This window comes from Schistocerca gregaria, chromosome 1 (assembly GCF_023897955.1).
Source record: "Schistocerca gregaria isolate iqSchGreg1 chromosome 1, iqSchGreg1.2, whole genome shotgun sequence".
NCBI lineage: Eukaryota > Metazoa > Arthropoda > Insecta > Orthoptera > Acrididae > Schistocerca > Schistocerca gregaria.
Window position 1 is genome coordinate 728,451,209 of NC_064920.1, and position 18,318 is coordinate 728,469,526.

Consider the following 18,318-nt stretch of genomic DNA (forward strand, 5'->3'; position numbering starts at 1 on the left):
TGTAAATGACCACATAGGTTCAGCTATGGGTAAAGCAAGTAGTAGTCTTCTGTTTACTGCTAGAATACTGGTGAAGTGCAAACAGTCTGCAAAGGAGATTGCTCACAAATCACTAGTGCAACTGGTTCTAGAATACTGCTCAAGTGTGTGGGACCTGTACTAGATAGGACTACCTGGGGATATTAAATGTGTACAGAGAAGGGCAGTGCAAATGCTCAAAGGTTTGTTTAATTCATAGGAGAACATCACAGATATAGTGAAGGAACTGAACTGGAAGACTCTTGAAGGTAGATGCAAAGTGTGCTGAGAAGGTCTATTAATGAAGTTCCTATGGCTATGTTTACTCTAGGGATATACCACAGTCCCCAATATATCACTCACATACGGATCACGGGACAAGATTAGAATAATTACTGCACACACAGAGGCATTCAAACGATCATTCTTCCTGCGCTCCATATGCGGATCGAGTGGGAAGAAACCCTTATAACTGGTAAAAAGGGACATACTCTCTGCCATGAATGTACATGTAGATGTACATGTAGAATAAACCGGCTGAGCAGATACCATGAACGTTGTCCCAGCATGCAGATACTAAGCACCAAAACATACATCCAAACAGGAGGATACCTAATTCATTATGAAAATAAACTTTTTAGAGCAGCAATCATCAGTCTCTCTAGTTGTCTTCTATATGTAACATTTTTAAATGGATCAAAGGATCCACTACTGATATTTAACTAACTGCAATAAGATCGCTCAAAATAAAGGAAGGCACATCCTTCATTTTTTTCTGTGAGCAGCAAGGAGAAGCCTTGCTGTTTCCCGCTATCTTTCTTGTTCCAACTACCACTATGTACGCATCAATAGATTAGTCTCATTAACTAATAATATACTGAATTCACTGAACACTTATGGTCAATTTATTCAAATTGAGAGCATACCCACTTACATTAATAGTATGTTTACAGCTATTGTGTGAATGGAGATGCAAAACTTTAGCTGTGGGACTTTTCTGCCAATGGTGTAATACGAAATGCTAATTTATCAGGTAATTTCCTTTTATTGTGTACCAATGAACCCACAGTCTCTCAGAAATGAAGTCCGACATTTTGTTGCCATACAGTCCACATCTTTAACTTACTGAATCCTGCCAATATAAATTTGAGGTAAACTACAATGATCAATATCGCCTTTCTTTGTGGGTAATATTCTTTGTGGACTGAAACTTTTCCAGAAAATTAAGCAGTTAACTCATGAGGAGGTTACAGTGTTTCATTCTTTACTTCCTGTATCTTCCTTCCATCTTCCTAGGTTGTGGTTAATTCACAATTCGTCAGTTTGAATAATGCTTGCAATATATCACTTCACCCAAGTGATATGTTACCCTACATATGTGACATTGATAATCCATCAAACAGGTGTTTCCGCATTTGCCTAAAGACATGAACTGGACCTTGAGCCATGTCAGGACAAAGGGCTAGGGCACTGAGGAATTGCCCCCCACTGAATGGAGCATTGTATGGTTTCAGGTGGCATGTAGTGAAAGGCAAGCGAGTTCACTCCACCAGCTGTTTGAGGGCAGAAAACGTAGGTTGCTAATTCTCAGACACACAGTATCAGGAATAACGCAAAGCAAAGTGTTAAGTGACAGCACCTGGATCAGTGTACACAACACCATTCACGGAGACACCAGTTACACCTGAAGGAGGAGGGAGGCAGATGAGGATTTGTGTCTGCAGAGGTATCAAATCTTTGGCCAATCCTGAGGGGGGTATGTAGTCCAATGAAAGTAACATACTGTTCCCAGAACTCTTGTTTCCATCGTTTCATTAGGCGGCATCCAAGCATGGAGCCATTTGAAGGTGATAACTTGCTCCCTCAATGGGTGTAATTTATGGGATCTATCAGCTTTTATGTCATTTCTAAAGGCCATGGCAATTTTGGAGGTCCACCAATGTACTCTCATCCAACAGGGAGGTGATGGGGATCGCAAGGGAGCAGTAGAGTGTCGTGAATTTGGCTGAGGATAGAATGTCTGTGGTTGTGCTCTTGACAGCTGCATCAATACCTATATGTGTCAGGGTGCTAAGGCCAGTGACAGAGGTGACTATACCCAGTCAGCATCATTCCTAGCTAATCTCGGCAGACATCCAGGTGAATGACACTGAGGAGGGGGACAGGACAATAGGAAAGTGATCACTGTCACACGAGTTATCATACATTTCAATAGGTGGGGAGAGTAAGACCAGGCTGCAAATGGAAAGACCAATGGCAGAATAATAGCTTTGCGCTACAATGAAGTGCGCACAGGTACCAATATTGAAGAGAGACAGATCGAGCTGTGTGGGCAAGTTTTCGATAACTTTGTTGTGGCCAGTGGTCACAGTATAGCAATTCGAGAATTTCGGTGTAAATTCTATAACCACTCGACCTTCCACCATCTCAAACACACGATATTTTAGATGTGAGTGTGGGTTGATAGAATCTTACCTACTGCACATCACGTTTGTGTGTACAGGTTTAAAATTCAGTTGTGAGAAGAATGTAGACGCGGCGGCCGAACAGCACCGACAAGGACCTGTCGGGCGACCCACAGAAGTTTTAGTGAAAATGCGTATGAGAGGACCATGGAGTACTTATGTAACTCTGTGATAATAGTGTCAGTGGCTACTGTCAGTGAAAAAAGGACAGTGGAGAAAGAACTCTTAACAAAGACTATTCCAGCCATGCTACAGGTAAGACGTATTTTATGAATCATGTGACAGAGTCATGTTTATTAAGCCAACTCATTTGCAAATGTAATTAACTTTGTTTCTGACATGAGATGATATGAGTGACTTACAAGAAGTCAGATATATATGTGAGAAGAGAGAATTATGTTCTGTATGAAGTTTTAATATAGCGTTAGTTGATGAAAAGTAACCTTTGAGAATCTACTTATTTCACAAGTAGAGGGAGAATTTTCAATATTCCTGTACCTAGCATCACTCTTCAGAGAAAAAATTTAAAAAGATTCCAGACGCCGGCGAAAGAGATCGGCTGCGGATAAGTCATCACGTAAAAGGAGTGGACGTTAGTATATCTACTTCACACTTGAAATCATCGTCCAAAGCATTAGAACGGTTCCACCCCACAAAGGGTTATGGGCATTGATGTAACTAAAAATTGGGGAGGTGAGAAATCAGTGCAGAGAATGAGTTCCAAGGAAATTCACTAGCAGGAGGGAAATACACATCGCAGATAGTAAAATCTAGAGATGTCCTCCAGACACGTATCAAGTGGCATGTGTTCACCGTAGACTAGAGCTCAGAACATAGATGCAAATTTTGCTTGACACCCTCTCATACTCTAAGTATTTCTTAAAATAGACCTGACAGCCATGGAGTGAAGGGCTTGCATCGCTGGAAACTAAATTTCCTTGATGGCAATGCAGAAAGTAGAGGAAACGCACAACTACTGTTGACGCACAGCCAAGCAGTGGAAACACTAATAAAGTTCCACTGGGGAACCACACTACTGGTATCCTATGGTAGCACGAACAAAGTATGTCATGCCACCAGTTGCAAGGATACATCATCAATACACACTGGTTCCGAATCAGGTAGTGAAGGGGAATGCAATGCCACAGGTGCCAACACAAACTCTGCCTCAGATACAGCAATGGATGGCATGGGGTCCGACAGTCTCTCCTTCTAGAAGGACTTTTACTTGTCCTCCTTCTTCTTCTTTTTCTCCTCCTTAGATTATTTTGATGTCTGTGAGGGGTTGTCTGCCTTAGCTTCATAATCTGAGGAGGACCATGAAATCCTATGATCAGCAGCTTGTAGCTCCTTTAGTAGCCATCGGCTGATATCCAGTTGCATATTAAATGAAATGAGGGGGCAGCGGGGGGAGGGAGGGGGGGGGGGTCATCCCTAGGGAGCTCTTCCTGGCAACATATGCCAGAGGAAAGTTATGCTTGTCAAGATGGGGGTTACAGACTGACGTCCTTGACAGGAGGGGCGTCAACATTCCCAAAGTGAGTGTGGGGGAAGCAGTAGGAACAGAGCCCCAAACCACTAAGGGAGTAGATATAGTTGAGTGGCCCTGGGGACCTAATGTAGAGGGCACAAAGGGCAAGGCTACTGTTGCTAGAGAGGATGTTGTCATCTTTGCCATAGCATATATTATCATCACACATGCAGGATGCAAACAATGATAGTTCTTCCTGACCAATTGACAGGTGAGTCAGTCAACAGTCTTGTATTTCTGGATTTTTGTTTTCCCATTGGAATATGTTACAGTTGCATACACAGGGGAATGGTGCTCTCCACAGTGGACAGACGGAAGAGGAGGTGCATAAGGAACATCTGTGTGCAACTGATGTGTATTTTCCCTACGGACAGGGCTCGCTGTGCAATGCAAAAAAACATGCTCGAATCTCATGTGTTTGAAGCACTAGATGGAACAGAGTGCAGTAGCAACCCTATTGTCCTTTGGTACACGTTGGACAAACTGCACACTCCATCAATCCTAACGGACACATAATGCATCATAGGTCTGTAAAAGGTCACAGTAGAAGACGATACCCTCTACCATACTGAAACTGTTATGGAGGGGAGGGGGGGACAGCACTTGTGACAGCAAGGGACGCAGTTTTAATCAGAACTGATCCATTCTTCCATTCTTCCATTTTCGAGATCGCTGCTACTTCCTCAAACCTGTCCTCAAGTTGTTTAACAAAGAATAATGGCTCTGTGGCCCGAAAAGAATTCCCATCAGTCCTAGAGCAAATTATATTGAAGTTAGTATTTCGTAGTTTTCTCTCAATCCTGCACTCCTCCCATAGTGTGGCTAAGGAAGGAAACATTTTTAGGACGTATCTCCTTACAGTGGAAGACTCTTTTCCTTCAGAAGAGACTGTTGGAGCCATGCAGTCACCAGTGGAAAGAAGCTTAATATGCTTCATGTGCAAGTCATCCGCCATGGTGCCTTCCACTCTGAATGGAGGCTCTTCCCATGTGTACCACCCAGCCTCAAAAACTGGCTACCTGGCCAGTAATCCATTGCCTAGAATCCCCGTTCCCCAGCCACAATGGGCACAAACTCCTTGACATGTGGTGGACTATTGCTAATTTACTTAACTGTACCTTCATTGTACAAATACATCAACATTAATCAATATTATCAATTAAACAACGGTGTAGCTGTTGTTATTTAACAATATGATATTTGAGCTTGTGGCAGTGAGAAACATTTATTTACCCTTCTTCAAAAGAAAGACATAATGCTGATACAATACTTCATATTGGAGTTTAAGATTTTCTTTTAAATGACATAGCCCAGTTCTCTGAAGCAGTAATAACATAGTACTGAAGTAACTACTCCCCCCCCCCCCCCCCCCCAATGCAGTCCGTGAAGCTTTTCGCAGTTCTTCATTAAATAGTCTGTATTTTCTTCCAGCTGCAGCTGTGGGATTTAACTTGTCTTCGTTATGAAAAGGAATAAGCTGGTCCACAATGATGCATGCATAAAAGGCTTACTTCTTATCTCTATAGCACACTGATGAAGTTCTGTGCCGTGAACAGTCTTATTAGTAACTTGAATGACATTTAAATATCTCTATCTGTTTTATGCTCTTGCCACAATGGAAGTTCTTATCATCATTGTTAAGTTCTAGGGGAGGGATATGTAGTGCCTCGAGAATTTCGGGGTAAATTCTAGGCACACTCTTATTTCCACTGTCTTGAACAAGAGTTATTTTAAAGATGTGAGTGTGGAAGTGGAACTGTGTCTACTGAGCCACGATTATGTGTGTGCAGGTTTGGTGTGTATCAGATGGTTGATTGGCGCGGGCAGGTAGTCACAGTGCTCGCCTCAGAAGTACAGCCCAGCAGAAGGAGCAAATGCACCATACTCCATGACAGTGCTACGTCAGTCATCATTGACAACAGCTGAATGTTGTTAAACAAAAGAAAAGACACTTACTTATTCACTTACTTTCGTGAGGTCTGGATGGTGGACTTGCTACAGCTTTCTAGATTGTATTTGTTATAAAGAGTATAAGAGTATCTGTCGGACCAGTAATTGTTGGGCTTACAAAAAATGAATCATTTATATGGTGTCTTGTTTGTGGAAGTGGAAATACAGTGAGATTGGTCTAAAAGTATCCTGAGTGTACACAGTTATCTTAAGAGTATAAAAAGTTCCACCAAAACAGCATCTTATCTTCAGAGAAGAAGTTGGGCAGACAATCGCAGCCTGCTATCCTGAAAAGAAGATTGGCAAAACAACTCCACGTAAGCTCCATAATAAAGTGGGAGTGTGGGTCTGGCACACCAGCACCACACTGCTCCTCTAATTGCCAGAAACCACCAGAACATAACGACCAGAGTCATCAGGACTCGAAAAGGAGGAATCTTTTTATAGTAATTGAGACAATAAGTTGAGAGCTGCCATAGCAACCCTTGATAACGAGGTGGAGAAATTGGTTCATAGGAGACAATTAAGATGATTGGGTGTGGAAAGGAAGCAATCCTCACACACGCCGTAACCAGCAGCCACCGATGCAGTAACCTGCCACCGTTGTTGATTGCCTCAAGATTCAAGTTATAAACCAATGTCTGTGCTCTTTATCATGTTCATGTAAATGTATGAAGAAATGTTGAAAGCAGACCAAAAGGCAAGCCAGAGTTTCGTTTCGATTGTATTTGTCATAAAGTATGCAAGAGTATCTGTTGGACTGGTAATTGTGGGCTTACAAAAAATGAAACATGTATATGATGTCTTGTTTGTGGAAGTGAAAATACAGTGAGATTGATTTAAAAGTATCCTGAGTGGATGGAGTTATTTTAAGAGTATAAAAAATTCCCACAAAACAGTATCTTATCTTCGGAGAAAAGTTGGACAGACAATCGTAGCCAGCTATCCTGAAAAGAAGATCAGCGAAACAACTCCACATAAGTTCAACAATAAAGTGGGAGTGGGAGTCTGGCAGACCAGAACCACACTGCTCCCTCTGGTCACCAGAAACCGACAAAGTGTTAATGTGTACACTTTTAATAAACCACTGTTTTTGAACTAAGAAAAACTTGTTTTATTCCTAAATAATCTAACAGGTTACGGACCCAGGTGTGCTACTGCACGATTTAAAGTGAAAATTTCATACTTAAATGAAGTTTAAATTTTGAAATTAGTGTACTGTGAATTTTGTACATCACAGTGTAAGTTTTGAAGTCAGTTTATGAATTTTGACAATAGATTCAACAAGAGTTATACACAATGGCTTACTGGAAGGCCAAATGAACTGGAATACATGGAAATACAAAGCAAATATCTGTCTATATAGTTTTCCTGGAGCACTTTATGTTACTGAAGGTAGGTTAGTTAAGACTGTAGAATATGATGCCGAAGATGATATTGCTTAAGAAAATAAAAAATAATTAAACTTTAAATAATTATCTTACGGCTGTCAGCAATTAGTTGTATTGATTTCAAATATGACAGAGGAAACAGTGCAGAAAATAATGTGTCTTAATACAACTCGAGAAGTAACGGCAGAGTTGCACCTAATACATCTTGATATGTATGAGCAGAACTGCATAAATTATTTGATGGTGTTTCTGAAGATAAAGTTCTTTACCTTTGTGAAAAATTCTTATGATGATGCAGCAACTGTTACATCAAAGTTGATAAATGTGTGGAATGATTTCATGCAAGAAATGGTCAAATATGTAGAAAATAATCGACAATTACTCTATTTATTGTCAATTTGTAAAGCTTCTGGTATACTACCAGCTGAATATTTTTCATTCAAACGAGTTGGATGCTTATGTCAAAAAGTGATAAGACTGTTGATAATATGATAACTCGACTGTGAGCATACAAGAAAGCTTTGTCGAGTAAAGGAGAAGATTTTATGTCTCAAGAGGCACTTTAAAGTAATGAACTGATGCAACACTCTAAATAAGCACAATAGAAAAATAAAACTGCTTGTCATTATCGCAAGAAGACAATTCATGTGATTAAACAGGCCAAAAGTGGATTGCGGATGGGCAACCACAAAAGCCTCTGAAAAATGATGTTTTGGAAGCTGCTGAAACTCCAAATACGAACATGATTATCTTCGCTGAAATGTCTGTTATGTTGCCTCAACATGATACCAGTAGCTGGTTTGTAGATAATGGTGCAATACGTCTTATCACCAAAACTGCCAGTTTTTTTTTAAAGACATTTGAACCATTTTTTGTAACACACACACTTACATCAGATGGCGGTGATACTGTTGACATGCGCAGCATAGTAACAGAAGCTGCAGTTCATGGAGAATGGCACAAAATCTCTGAGTGATAGTTGGTACGTACCAAAAATTAAAAATAATCATTGTCTGTCTGGGCAGCACAAGATAAAAATCCAAAGAGTACATTTTTATTCATAATAGAAACATGTTATTTTAAAATTGATGAAGTCATTAAACTAGTTGGCAATCATGATTGTTATGGAGGACTATTTAAATTAATGATGAGAAGCATTAAAACTTATTTCTGCTGCAGTAAATGAAATCAGTTGAGAAAACTTACAATTGTACTACGAAAGAATTGGATATCAAAATAAGTGACATATCAGGATCTTATTGCTAAGATCTTAGGCATAAACATGAGATTGGAATGAGCTCTATGAAGGCTCTATTTATGGTAAATAACATCAGCATCCATATGGCACATGGAAGAGAGCTTCTGAACTGAGAGAGCTGATTCACACTGACCTCTGTGTATCGCTAACTGTGTTTTATTCGAAGATTATTACAGTAAATTTCAAGCTACTTACTTCATCAAAGAAAAATCAGAAACTCCGATTAAACGAAGAAAATTTATAACCATAACAAAGACTGCTAGGCATACAATTAAAAACCTCTTATGCAATAATAGAGAAGAGCTCAACAATAAACGGACAACAGAGATTCTACAGGTAAAGGGGACAATCCACTGTGCTGTACTCCCCACAACAAAATGGATGCAGCAAAAGAGAAAACTGTACTCTTGCTGGAACAGCCAGAGCTATAATGCAAGCTCACATTCAAGACTACAACATTTCAAACACACGTCCAGCTATCCTGATTTAGATTTTCCGTGATTTCCATAAACCACTTCAGGCAAATGCCGGGATAGTTCCTTTGGAAGGCCACAGCCAACTACCTTCCCATTCTTCTCTAATTCGATGGGACGGATGACCTCTCTGTTTGGTGCCCTCCCCCAAAAAAATCAACTAACCATCCAACCAATCTGTTTGCAGGCACTTGTCTGCAGTCCTTGCACTCACTGAAATCCATATGCCACAGTAACATTAGAAAACCTCTAAAGGAACCAAAAGAAAATTGTGCAGCCTACTGATGAGGTGGGGTATTATGTAATAAACTGCAATCCTGTCATGGTACATACAAGCCATGTACCTGTCAAAAGGTGGAGCTGTTGACTGAAGGTGATCACTGAGAGACAGATTTTTCCATGTTTTGTGTTTTATGACGGAGTCGGACATTCAAATGGCATTTCTGTGGCGAACACCAACTGGATAGGCATTGAAGGTATAACACACACACATAATCCAAGCCTAAAATTACCCTCAAATTCAAGTCAAGACTGAACAGAATACACAAACTATCCGCTTGCACTCATTTGAAGATGGCATACACTATTGAATTGGATTGAGAATGTAGGTTTTACATTCCTTAGACAAATGGCTATGACCAAAAGTAGCTATGTCAAAAGGCAACTGAAAAAGAAGTTTCAGATAAAAAGACAATGGAGTCATGAGGGTGACACAAAACAGTTTATGGGCATTTCATTTCCCTCTGCCAAAGACACAACTCAGTAATGAAATTCACCTGCATTAGATTTACTCTAAGCAAATTTTATAGAGGGTCGAAGATTTTTTTATGGCAAATACTCACTCCTTTCTGCATCACACTGAGGCTGTGTGTTGGATATGGTACTAATATTAAACTTATATTAGTATTATACTTGTGAATATTGTGTTTTTGAAGTGTGGTTGGCTGCTGAAATTCTCAAGAGAGTAAATGGACTGTGAGGTGTTTGCCACTATGCCCCACCAAGTAGTTCCAACACTACCCGTGTACAGATAAATATAGGTCTACTCACGTGGGATAACCTGTTACATCCTGTTCTGAACACAACGCAGTTTCCTTTACGCAGTCAACTTTTCCTATCGTCAAACCACTGTTGTCATCCTTGTGATACTTTTCGGCCAATTGGTCCCATGTGGGGGCCAAGTTTTTGCAGTGTCCGCACCTACAACCAATAAATGACGATTATTCACTTGCCATGTTCCGGCATACTTACAGAACACTAGCATCTTAAGGCAAATCCCAAGAATCAATTACCATTATGTTTCCTCATAATTAATATGACTACAAAAGTTACATAATTAGCAGGTACAGTTCGACTGTTTCTGCCTGTCATACAGTAAACACACATCATAGCAAAGGTAAAATTTACCATGGTGCATAAAACATGACGAAATGATTTGTTTTCTGAACATCAGAGAATGTGTCACCGGTGTAATCTACAGGTTTTAAACTGCTCGCCGCGAACGTCACTGTAAATCTAGAAATTAACACCACACTAACGCTTACGATAACGCGAAGAAATATTTCACTAAAGGAGATCATCTTCTGTCCTTTTGCATAAATTACACTGTCTCCCGACTTTTTTTACTCTTCAAAAACGGTCACAATACGATTCTTACTCCTTACGGTTTACTGTCACCGTCACTTTTTTTCACTCCGGCCTTTTGAAGATACCAAAGGATTTTGTTGGCGGTAAAGATATTTCCGTCGACTCGCATTCGAACACACGCTGGTGGGAAAAGCAACTGATAAAGTAATCACGAATGTATAGCATTACTGACAACTACAATGATAAAGCACTTGTACGACAAGGTTGAAAGTAGAATGTTTCCCTTCCGACAGATGCAGATGGAAATAACTAAATATAAACTGTGCCGTTTTAAACGCGCATATGGTTTTGATTATTACGCTCAATCGATTCTATTTGTATTTTCAGAGGAAAGAAAAGTGTACATAAACCATTTCCGGGTGTTATTTTGTCCCTTTAATGACACGTGACAGTTTTCCATTTGAACGAAACTGAAGCAGTTACCAACCCCCGTAAGTACTGCACAACTGTCGTTTGTGTTCGAAATCGTCTGGATCTGGCGTGATTGCACTCCCCGTAAACGAATCAGACTGCGTGCCTAGTCACTACTTCATACCTTGCCGTTTTGACAAACTATTATATTGGGGGTTCATGGATCAAAATTAATGAAATTGTGTGTGAATAAGTATACAGAGATTGTAATTCCAATTACTAGAACTTATTTTTTAAACATTTGTTGGCGTTCGCATGACAGAGACATGCTTCTAAAGCGCAGCGAGCTAGCTTCGGGGCATGGATGATTTGCTTTATGATGACAAAATAGTTTGTCATGTCACGTCGTTAAAATGGAGTTCGCTTACGAAAGATGACAGTCAATTTTTTTTTTCCAAGCACCATTTGTCGATATTGATTTTCAAGAGGTCATTAATTGCGAACTCGTGAGACGTAAAAAAAAAAAGTCATAAAAAGAACAGTAGGATTGAAAGGTAATAAGAGTAAAGTTTTTCACAGTGTCTCATAAACTTCTGCATCAACAAAATATTTTTTTAATATTTCGAATGAGAGTTGGAATTTTTGATAAATTGCTTTGCATTTTACCCGCATTAACATTCAAAAATACGAGCATGAGATTGTCTGTCCCATACAAACACAAGTTGCCAGAGAATTTGAAAATATTATTCGACTGATTTCTTCCCATCCTTTAATTTCCATATTTATGTAGAAAAGTACTGCCCTTTTCTCCCCTTTCTTTATAAGAATATCATTCATCATCTGTATTGTCATCGTGCACAGCCACGTTGTGCGACGATGGATGCCATGTTCGCGTGTCATACAGTGTTGATCGAACGAACCTAATGGTCTCTACACGTTTACCCAGAGACTTACAAAATACTTACTAAACAACAGCTATTACACTGTAAATGAATGTCTAAAATAATTGTAGACATTTATCCCCTCACAATATTAAGTGTATAGCGAGCATCTCCAGGTAACTTGAATCTGTTCATAAACCACCTTGAAGCTATACAGGCCCATTTAACAACCAAAAACAAAGAAATAGTGGTTGCTGATGACTTCAATGTATATTTACTTAACGACTCTCCCATTATGAACTTATTTGATTTAGTAACACTATCATTCAACTTAATTCCCACTGTAAAGTTCCCAACTAGGGTAACCAATTGCGCACAAACAGCCATTGATAATATCCATATAGAAAAGTACGATGGTAAATTATATTTCAAATTTAATAGTCAATGGCCTCTCAGACCATGACGTGCAGTTTCTTCCGTTAAATGTTAATACTGAAAAGAGTATAAAATCTGTTAAATCTGAGCTCAAGAGGGTAATCAATAAACCAAAAATTGATTATTTTTGGTCACTCTTCAGAGACATACACTAGAGTGATGTTTACAGTGCTCATGGCATGAATGAAAAATATAACACTTTTTCTAACAAAGTACTTAACTTATTTGAACACTATTTTCTCCCAAAACTAACCAAGGTTAGAGCAAAGTCTCCAAAGAAGCCATTGACTACTCAAGGAATAGAAGTATCTTGTATAAAAAAAAAAGAAAGAAGAAAAAAACTGTATCTGCCAATCCAAAACAGTTCGGATGCTGATGCTATAGCACATTACAACATATACTGCAAAATATTAAAGACGGTAATATGGACATCAAAGCAAATATATTACAAGGAAAAATAGTCATATCAGATAACAAAATAAAGGCAATATGTGATATAGTGAAGGAGGAGACTGGTAGAACCACAGATGAAGAGGGGCAAATAACATTAAGAGTAAATGATACATTGGTGCATTGGTGACAGGCATATATAGTGTTGCAGATTTTTTAACAAACATTTTATAACTGTTACTGAAAAGATGGGGTTGTTAGGTTCTGTAGATGCTGCCATGGGATACCTCAGACCAGACATTTCACGTAACTTCCATAATAGGAATTTGACCTTCACTACCCTAGCAGAAGTACTGTCCATCATAAAATCTTTAAAATCAAAAACATTGGTTGGATATGATGAAATATCAACAAAGTTAATTAGAGAATTTGATTCTGAGATAATTAACATATTAAGCTATCTGAGTAACCAGTCATTTATCAGTGGAATATTTCCTGAATGGTTGAAATATGCTGAAGTTAAGCCACTGTTTAAGAAGAGATATAAAGAAATAGTGTCAAATTTCCATTCAATTTCACTTTACCAGCATTCTCAAAAATATTGGAAAAGGTAATGTACAATTGGCCTTTTAAAACCATCTTATTACAAATAACATACCGGTACTGTCAAAGTTGCAGTTCGGATTTCAAAAGGGTTCTGATATTGAAAAGGCTATCTACATTTACAGTGAAAATGTACTTAATTCATTAGACAAAAAATTGCAGGAAACTGGTATATTTTGTGATATGTCAAAGGCATTTGACTGTGTAAATCACAATATCCTTTTAAGTAAATTAGGATATTATGGTGTGACAGGAAATGCTGCAAAATGGTTCAAATCTTATATCTCTGGCAGGAAAAAAAGGGTCTTATTAGGAAGGAGACATGCCAAGCTATCAGGCCTCTACTTTTTCGTGTGTATATCAATGACCTCTCATCAGTAACATTACCAGATGCCAAGTTTGTTTTGTTTGATGATGATACTGACATTGCAATAAATAGCAAATCTAGTGTAGTCTTAGAAAGATTGGCAAATAAAATATTTTTGGACATTAATCACTGGTTTCTAGCCAATTCTTTGTCACTAAACTTTGAAAAAACACGTTACATGCAGTTCAGAACTTGTAAGGGGTGTCCCACAAGTATATGACTAACAATTGATGACAAGCAGGTAGAAGAAGTGGACAGTGTTAAAGTCTTGGGATTACAGCTTGATAATAAATTCAACTGGGAGGAGTACACCACAGAACTGCTGAAGCATCTAAACAAATCTCTATTTGCAATGCGAATTCTGTCAGACATATGGGATATAAAAATGAAAAAGCTGACATCCTATGCTTACTTTCACTCTGTAATGTCATAGGGGATTATTTTTTGGGGTAATTCATCAAGCCAAGCTAAAGTTTCCCACGTCCAAAAACATGCAATAAGAGTTATATGTGGTGTGAACTTGAGAACATCCTGCAGAAACCTGTTTAGAGAACTAGGAATACAAACTACTGCTTTCCAATATATTTATTCCTTGATGAAACTTGTTATTAAAAATATATCTTTTTTTCAATCCAACAGCTCAGTTCAGTTTAATAGAAGCCTAAAGGATTTATTGGTAGCCAACTTCTTCTATTCCATAATCTAACTTCTGCATCATTCAGTGCAGTGATGTGTTCATTGTAAATAAGTATTGTGTGTAGTTCTGTTATCTTATTATATGTTTATGACCTTATAAATAAAAGAAAACATTTTTTTTAAGTTTTAAATTCAGTGCTTTAATGCGATTTTAGTAAATGAGTATTGTAAAATGGTCCTTTCATATAGTGTTCATTAAAGAGAAAAACAAAAACAAAATGATGATCATTCCACTTGGGTTCTGTGGAAGGTACATTAGCTTATTTGTTTTAGTTGTAAATATTTGTCATGCATTATTGTTTTTCTAACATGTTCTACATCCTGGATGACCTTGTCACTACGGATCAATTGGAAAGAAAGTAAAGCTAACCTAATCTAATCTAAACAGTAACTTAACATTCATAAACAGTGTACTATTTAACAATTTATGACATGCTTGTCTGAATGAGCTATGAATACTGTAAGAGGCATGTTTATGCTAGTAAGATATATTGTACAAACGTTTGACAACATCCATACAATGCATATTATCCTACGAATAAATAAATAAATAAATTATAAATCTGTGCATCTAAGTACCGGAGATAAACTGTCAGTTTGGCTCAACGTTTGGAAAAGTCCAGTGGCATTTGGCCACTGGGGTGAGTATGGAGGAGCTGGTAGCCATGGCAGAAATGAGGAACTACTGTAATTACTAAAATACTGTAAAACCTGATCCAAGACTGTCATAAAACAACCAAGTGCTTACAGAGAAAGGGAAATATAAGATAACTGTGTGCATGTAAAAATGCCTCAATCAGACCAGCAGTTTTTGAGTTATTTAACATCTATGTTGTTTAAATAAAGCAATATTAGAGAAGAAAAGTTGCTAATTATGATATAGCGGAGATGCTGAGTCACTTTTGCAAACCTACCCCCCCCCCTCTCTCTCTCTCTCTCTCTCTCTCTCTCTCTCTCTCTCTCTCTCTCTCTCTCTCAGGTAACTGAAACCACACAGAAGTGGGAGTTTGGTTTAAGTTGCCTGAGACTGCAGTCATATATATAGTTGACTGTTGTTGACAAATACCTTAATGGCCGAAAGCTATAATTGTGAGAATCTTTTTGTTGTGCCTATCTGCGACTCAGCATCTCCGCTGTATGGTGAGTAGCAACTTTCCTTCTCTAATATTGTTACATTCCATCCTAGATTTTCCATTGTTTGATTCTTTAAATAAAGTTAAAATTTAAAAAAATGATCTCATCTAATCTTTTGCTAAACAATGTGTCACCAGATGGAGAGTAAGGAACCTATCACACCATACCAATGGAACGTTTGTAAATATTATATGATATCAAATATATTCCAGAATATGTATTTAGAGCTGTGAAAACGGCTGTTTTACACAAAATAAAAATAAATTGATAAATATAGCAGCAGACTGATAAATTAGGCTGAGGTATTTATGAAGTTTTGTCTATATTTTTATAATTTTTAAACAGCATATTAATGTAAATGAAATTTTGCACAGACAAAAACTATAATTTATGATAAAACTGAAAGACTCAGCAAAAAAATAAATAAATTATCAAAAAGCAATAAAATTTTGGTATTGTTGGGTGTATTGTATATATGTTCAGTATAACATAAACGTTTGTTAAGATGTGTGCAAAAAATTGTACAAAAATGTTCACACCAACGGACCAAAGCCTTAAATAGTTGGTGGCGATCTTGATCCGGAGAGTCATCTCAAGAGCTGGAACAGAGCGGTCAAATGTGTATATGAGCAATCAGTGAGTCGTGACCTAAAGTTTTGGGAATTTGGGAATTTTGCTGAGTAGAAGACTGGGGACTTGTGAAATTCTCATGGATCGGCACCAAAAACTTGGGAAAGTTTGTGTAGACTTGTAAATTTCTGCAAGTTGGGAGGTATTTCAAACTTTTGGTAACTCTCATGTGTTGGTAAGATTGCAGCTTAGAATATTTTAGTGGGTTTAGCTAGTTAGCAATTTGAACACAAGTGGTTGTACCTCAAAAGAATTTAGGGAGTTTACTGGAACTACGCGATAATCAATTTGATGCACTGCTCTGGTCAGTAAACGCAAAGGCATTAATTGTGTCACTGTGATAATTCAACCAAAAATGGGAATCAATAAGCTTCATTTATTTTAAATCAAATCCAAGTGAGTTGTGAATATCATTTGAAATTTAAACAATGGAAACTCCAGGTAGGAAACTCAACAATGTAGGAAAAGACAGACTACTACTTACCATAAAGAAGACACATCAAGTTGCAGACAGGCACAATTAAAAGACACTTACATAAGTATTTCGGCCACAGCCTTCATCAGTAAAAGAGAGACACGCATTATTCACACACAGAAGCAAGAACACCTCATGCATACACAAACACCAACTCCAGCATCTCGGGCCAGAATGCAAATATCATGTAGGATGCTAGCAGTAATCTGGAGGGGAAGGGGAAGGGATAGTAGTATATGCATGGGGAGAGAAAGAGATGACCGCTGTCTTGTAAAGTGTGCGGGGACAAGACTGCCAACAGGTGCAACATCAGGAGGTTGTGGAGCAGGGAGAACGATCTTCATGATCTGGACTCAGGGCCAAGGCACCCTATTTTCGTTCCATCACAGCTTCAACACCTTCTCTCCCATCTGCTTCACTTAGTCGTCCTCAATTGAGTGTGTCACTTCCTAGACATTGACCTCCTCTCTGGTGGCTCCATCCACACCTCTGTCTACATTAACCCATCAACTACCAACAGTACTTAAATGTTGCCAGCTGTCATCCCTTTCACACCAAAAAGCCATTCCATACAGCCTGGCCACCCAGGGATGGTGCATCTGCAGTGACAAAAACTCCCTTGCTCACTATGTTGAGGTTCACACCAAGGCCTTCATAGAGAGGCACTATCCCCCAGACTTAGTCCACAGCCAGATCTCCCATGCCACACCCCTCACACCTCCATCCTCCCACCACCCCCAAGAACCAGCCATAAAGGAGTGTCCTCTTCATCATTCACTGCCACCTGAGACTGGAGTAACTGAGCCACATCCTTTGTCAAGGATCTGATAACCTATCATCATGCCCTGAAGTGAGGGATATCCTACCTGAGATACTTCCAACACCCTCCTAAAGTGGTGTTCTGATGCCCACCCAACCTCCACAACATCCTAGTCCACCCTAGGCCACTCCCAATCCCTACCCTTTGCTACAAGGATCATACTCCTGTGGAAGGCCCACGTATAAAACCTGCCCAATCCACCCATCCAGCACACCCTATTCCAGTCCTGTCACAGGTTTATCCTGTCTCATCAGGGGCTGGGCCACCTGTGATAGCACCTGTGTCATTTACCAGCCCTTCTGCAATAACTGCACAGCTTTTCATATTGGTATGACTACCAACCAGTTGTCCAACAGGATGAATGGCCATCACCAGGATGAACAGCCACCACCAAACTGTGGCCAAGAGCAAAGTAGATCACCCTGTAACACAATATACAGCTAAACATTATACACTTAATTCCAACGGCTGCTTCACTACCCAATCAGTCTGGACCCTTCGCACCTCCACCAGCTTTTGTGAACTGCGCAGATGGGAGCTATCCTTACAACACATTCTCCCCTCCTGCAATTATCACGGCCTCAACCTATGGTAATATAATGTACCCACACCCTCCCCTCAACAGTTTCTGCCCCCTGTGTCCTATCATCTTCTCCCATTCTGATCTCCAACCCTGTTTATTTACAGCCATCTGCCAATGCATCCGCCTATCTTTCCCTGCTCCTCTCATTTTTTGCTCTTTTTTTTCCCTACCTCCCAGCTCCATGACCTCTTGATGCTGCACCTGTTGGCAGTGTAGTCAC

General features: G+C 39.1%; 1 protein-coding gene across 1 annotated transcript in view; it reads right to left on the bottom strand.

Annotated features, from left to right (window-relative positions):
* Positions 1–12,736, bottom strand: part of LOC126266864 (thioredoxin domain-containing protein 5 homolog) — a 91,195-nt gene extending 78,459 nt beyond the window's left edge. The window contains exons 1-2 of the mRNA XM_049971489.1: positions 10,494–12,736; positions 10,137–10,286 (exon numbers count right to left, since the gene is read on the bottom strand). Of these exons, the coding sequence (XP_049827446.1) occupies positions 10,137–10,286; positions 10,494–10,666 (323 nt within the window). The 5' untranslated portion in view covers positions 10,667–12,736. The remainder of the gene's footprint in view (positions 1–10,136; positions 10,287–10,493) is intronic.
* Between the last annotated feature and the right edge of the window lie 5,582 nt (positions 12,737–18,318).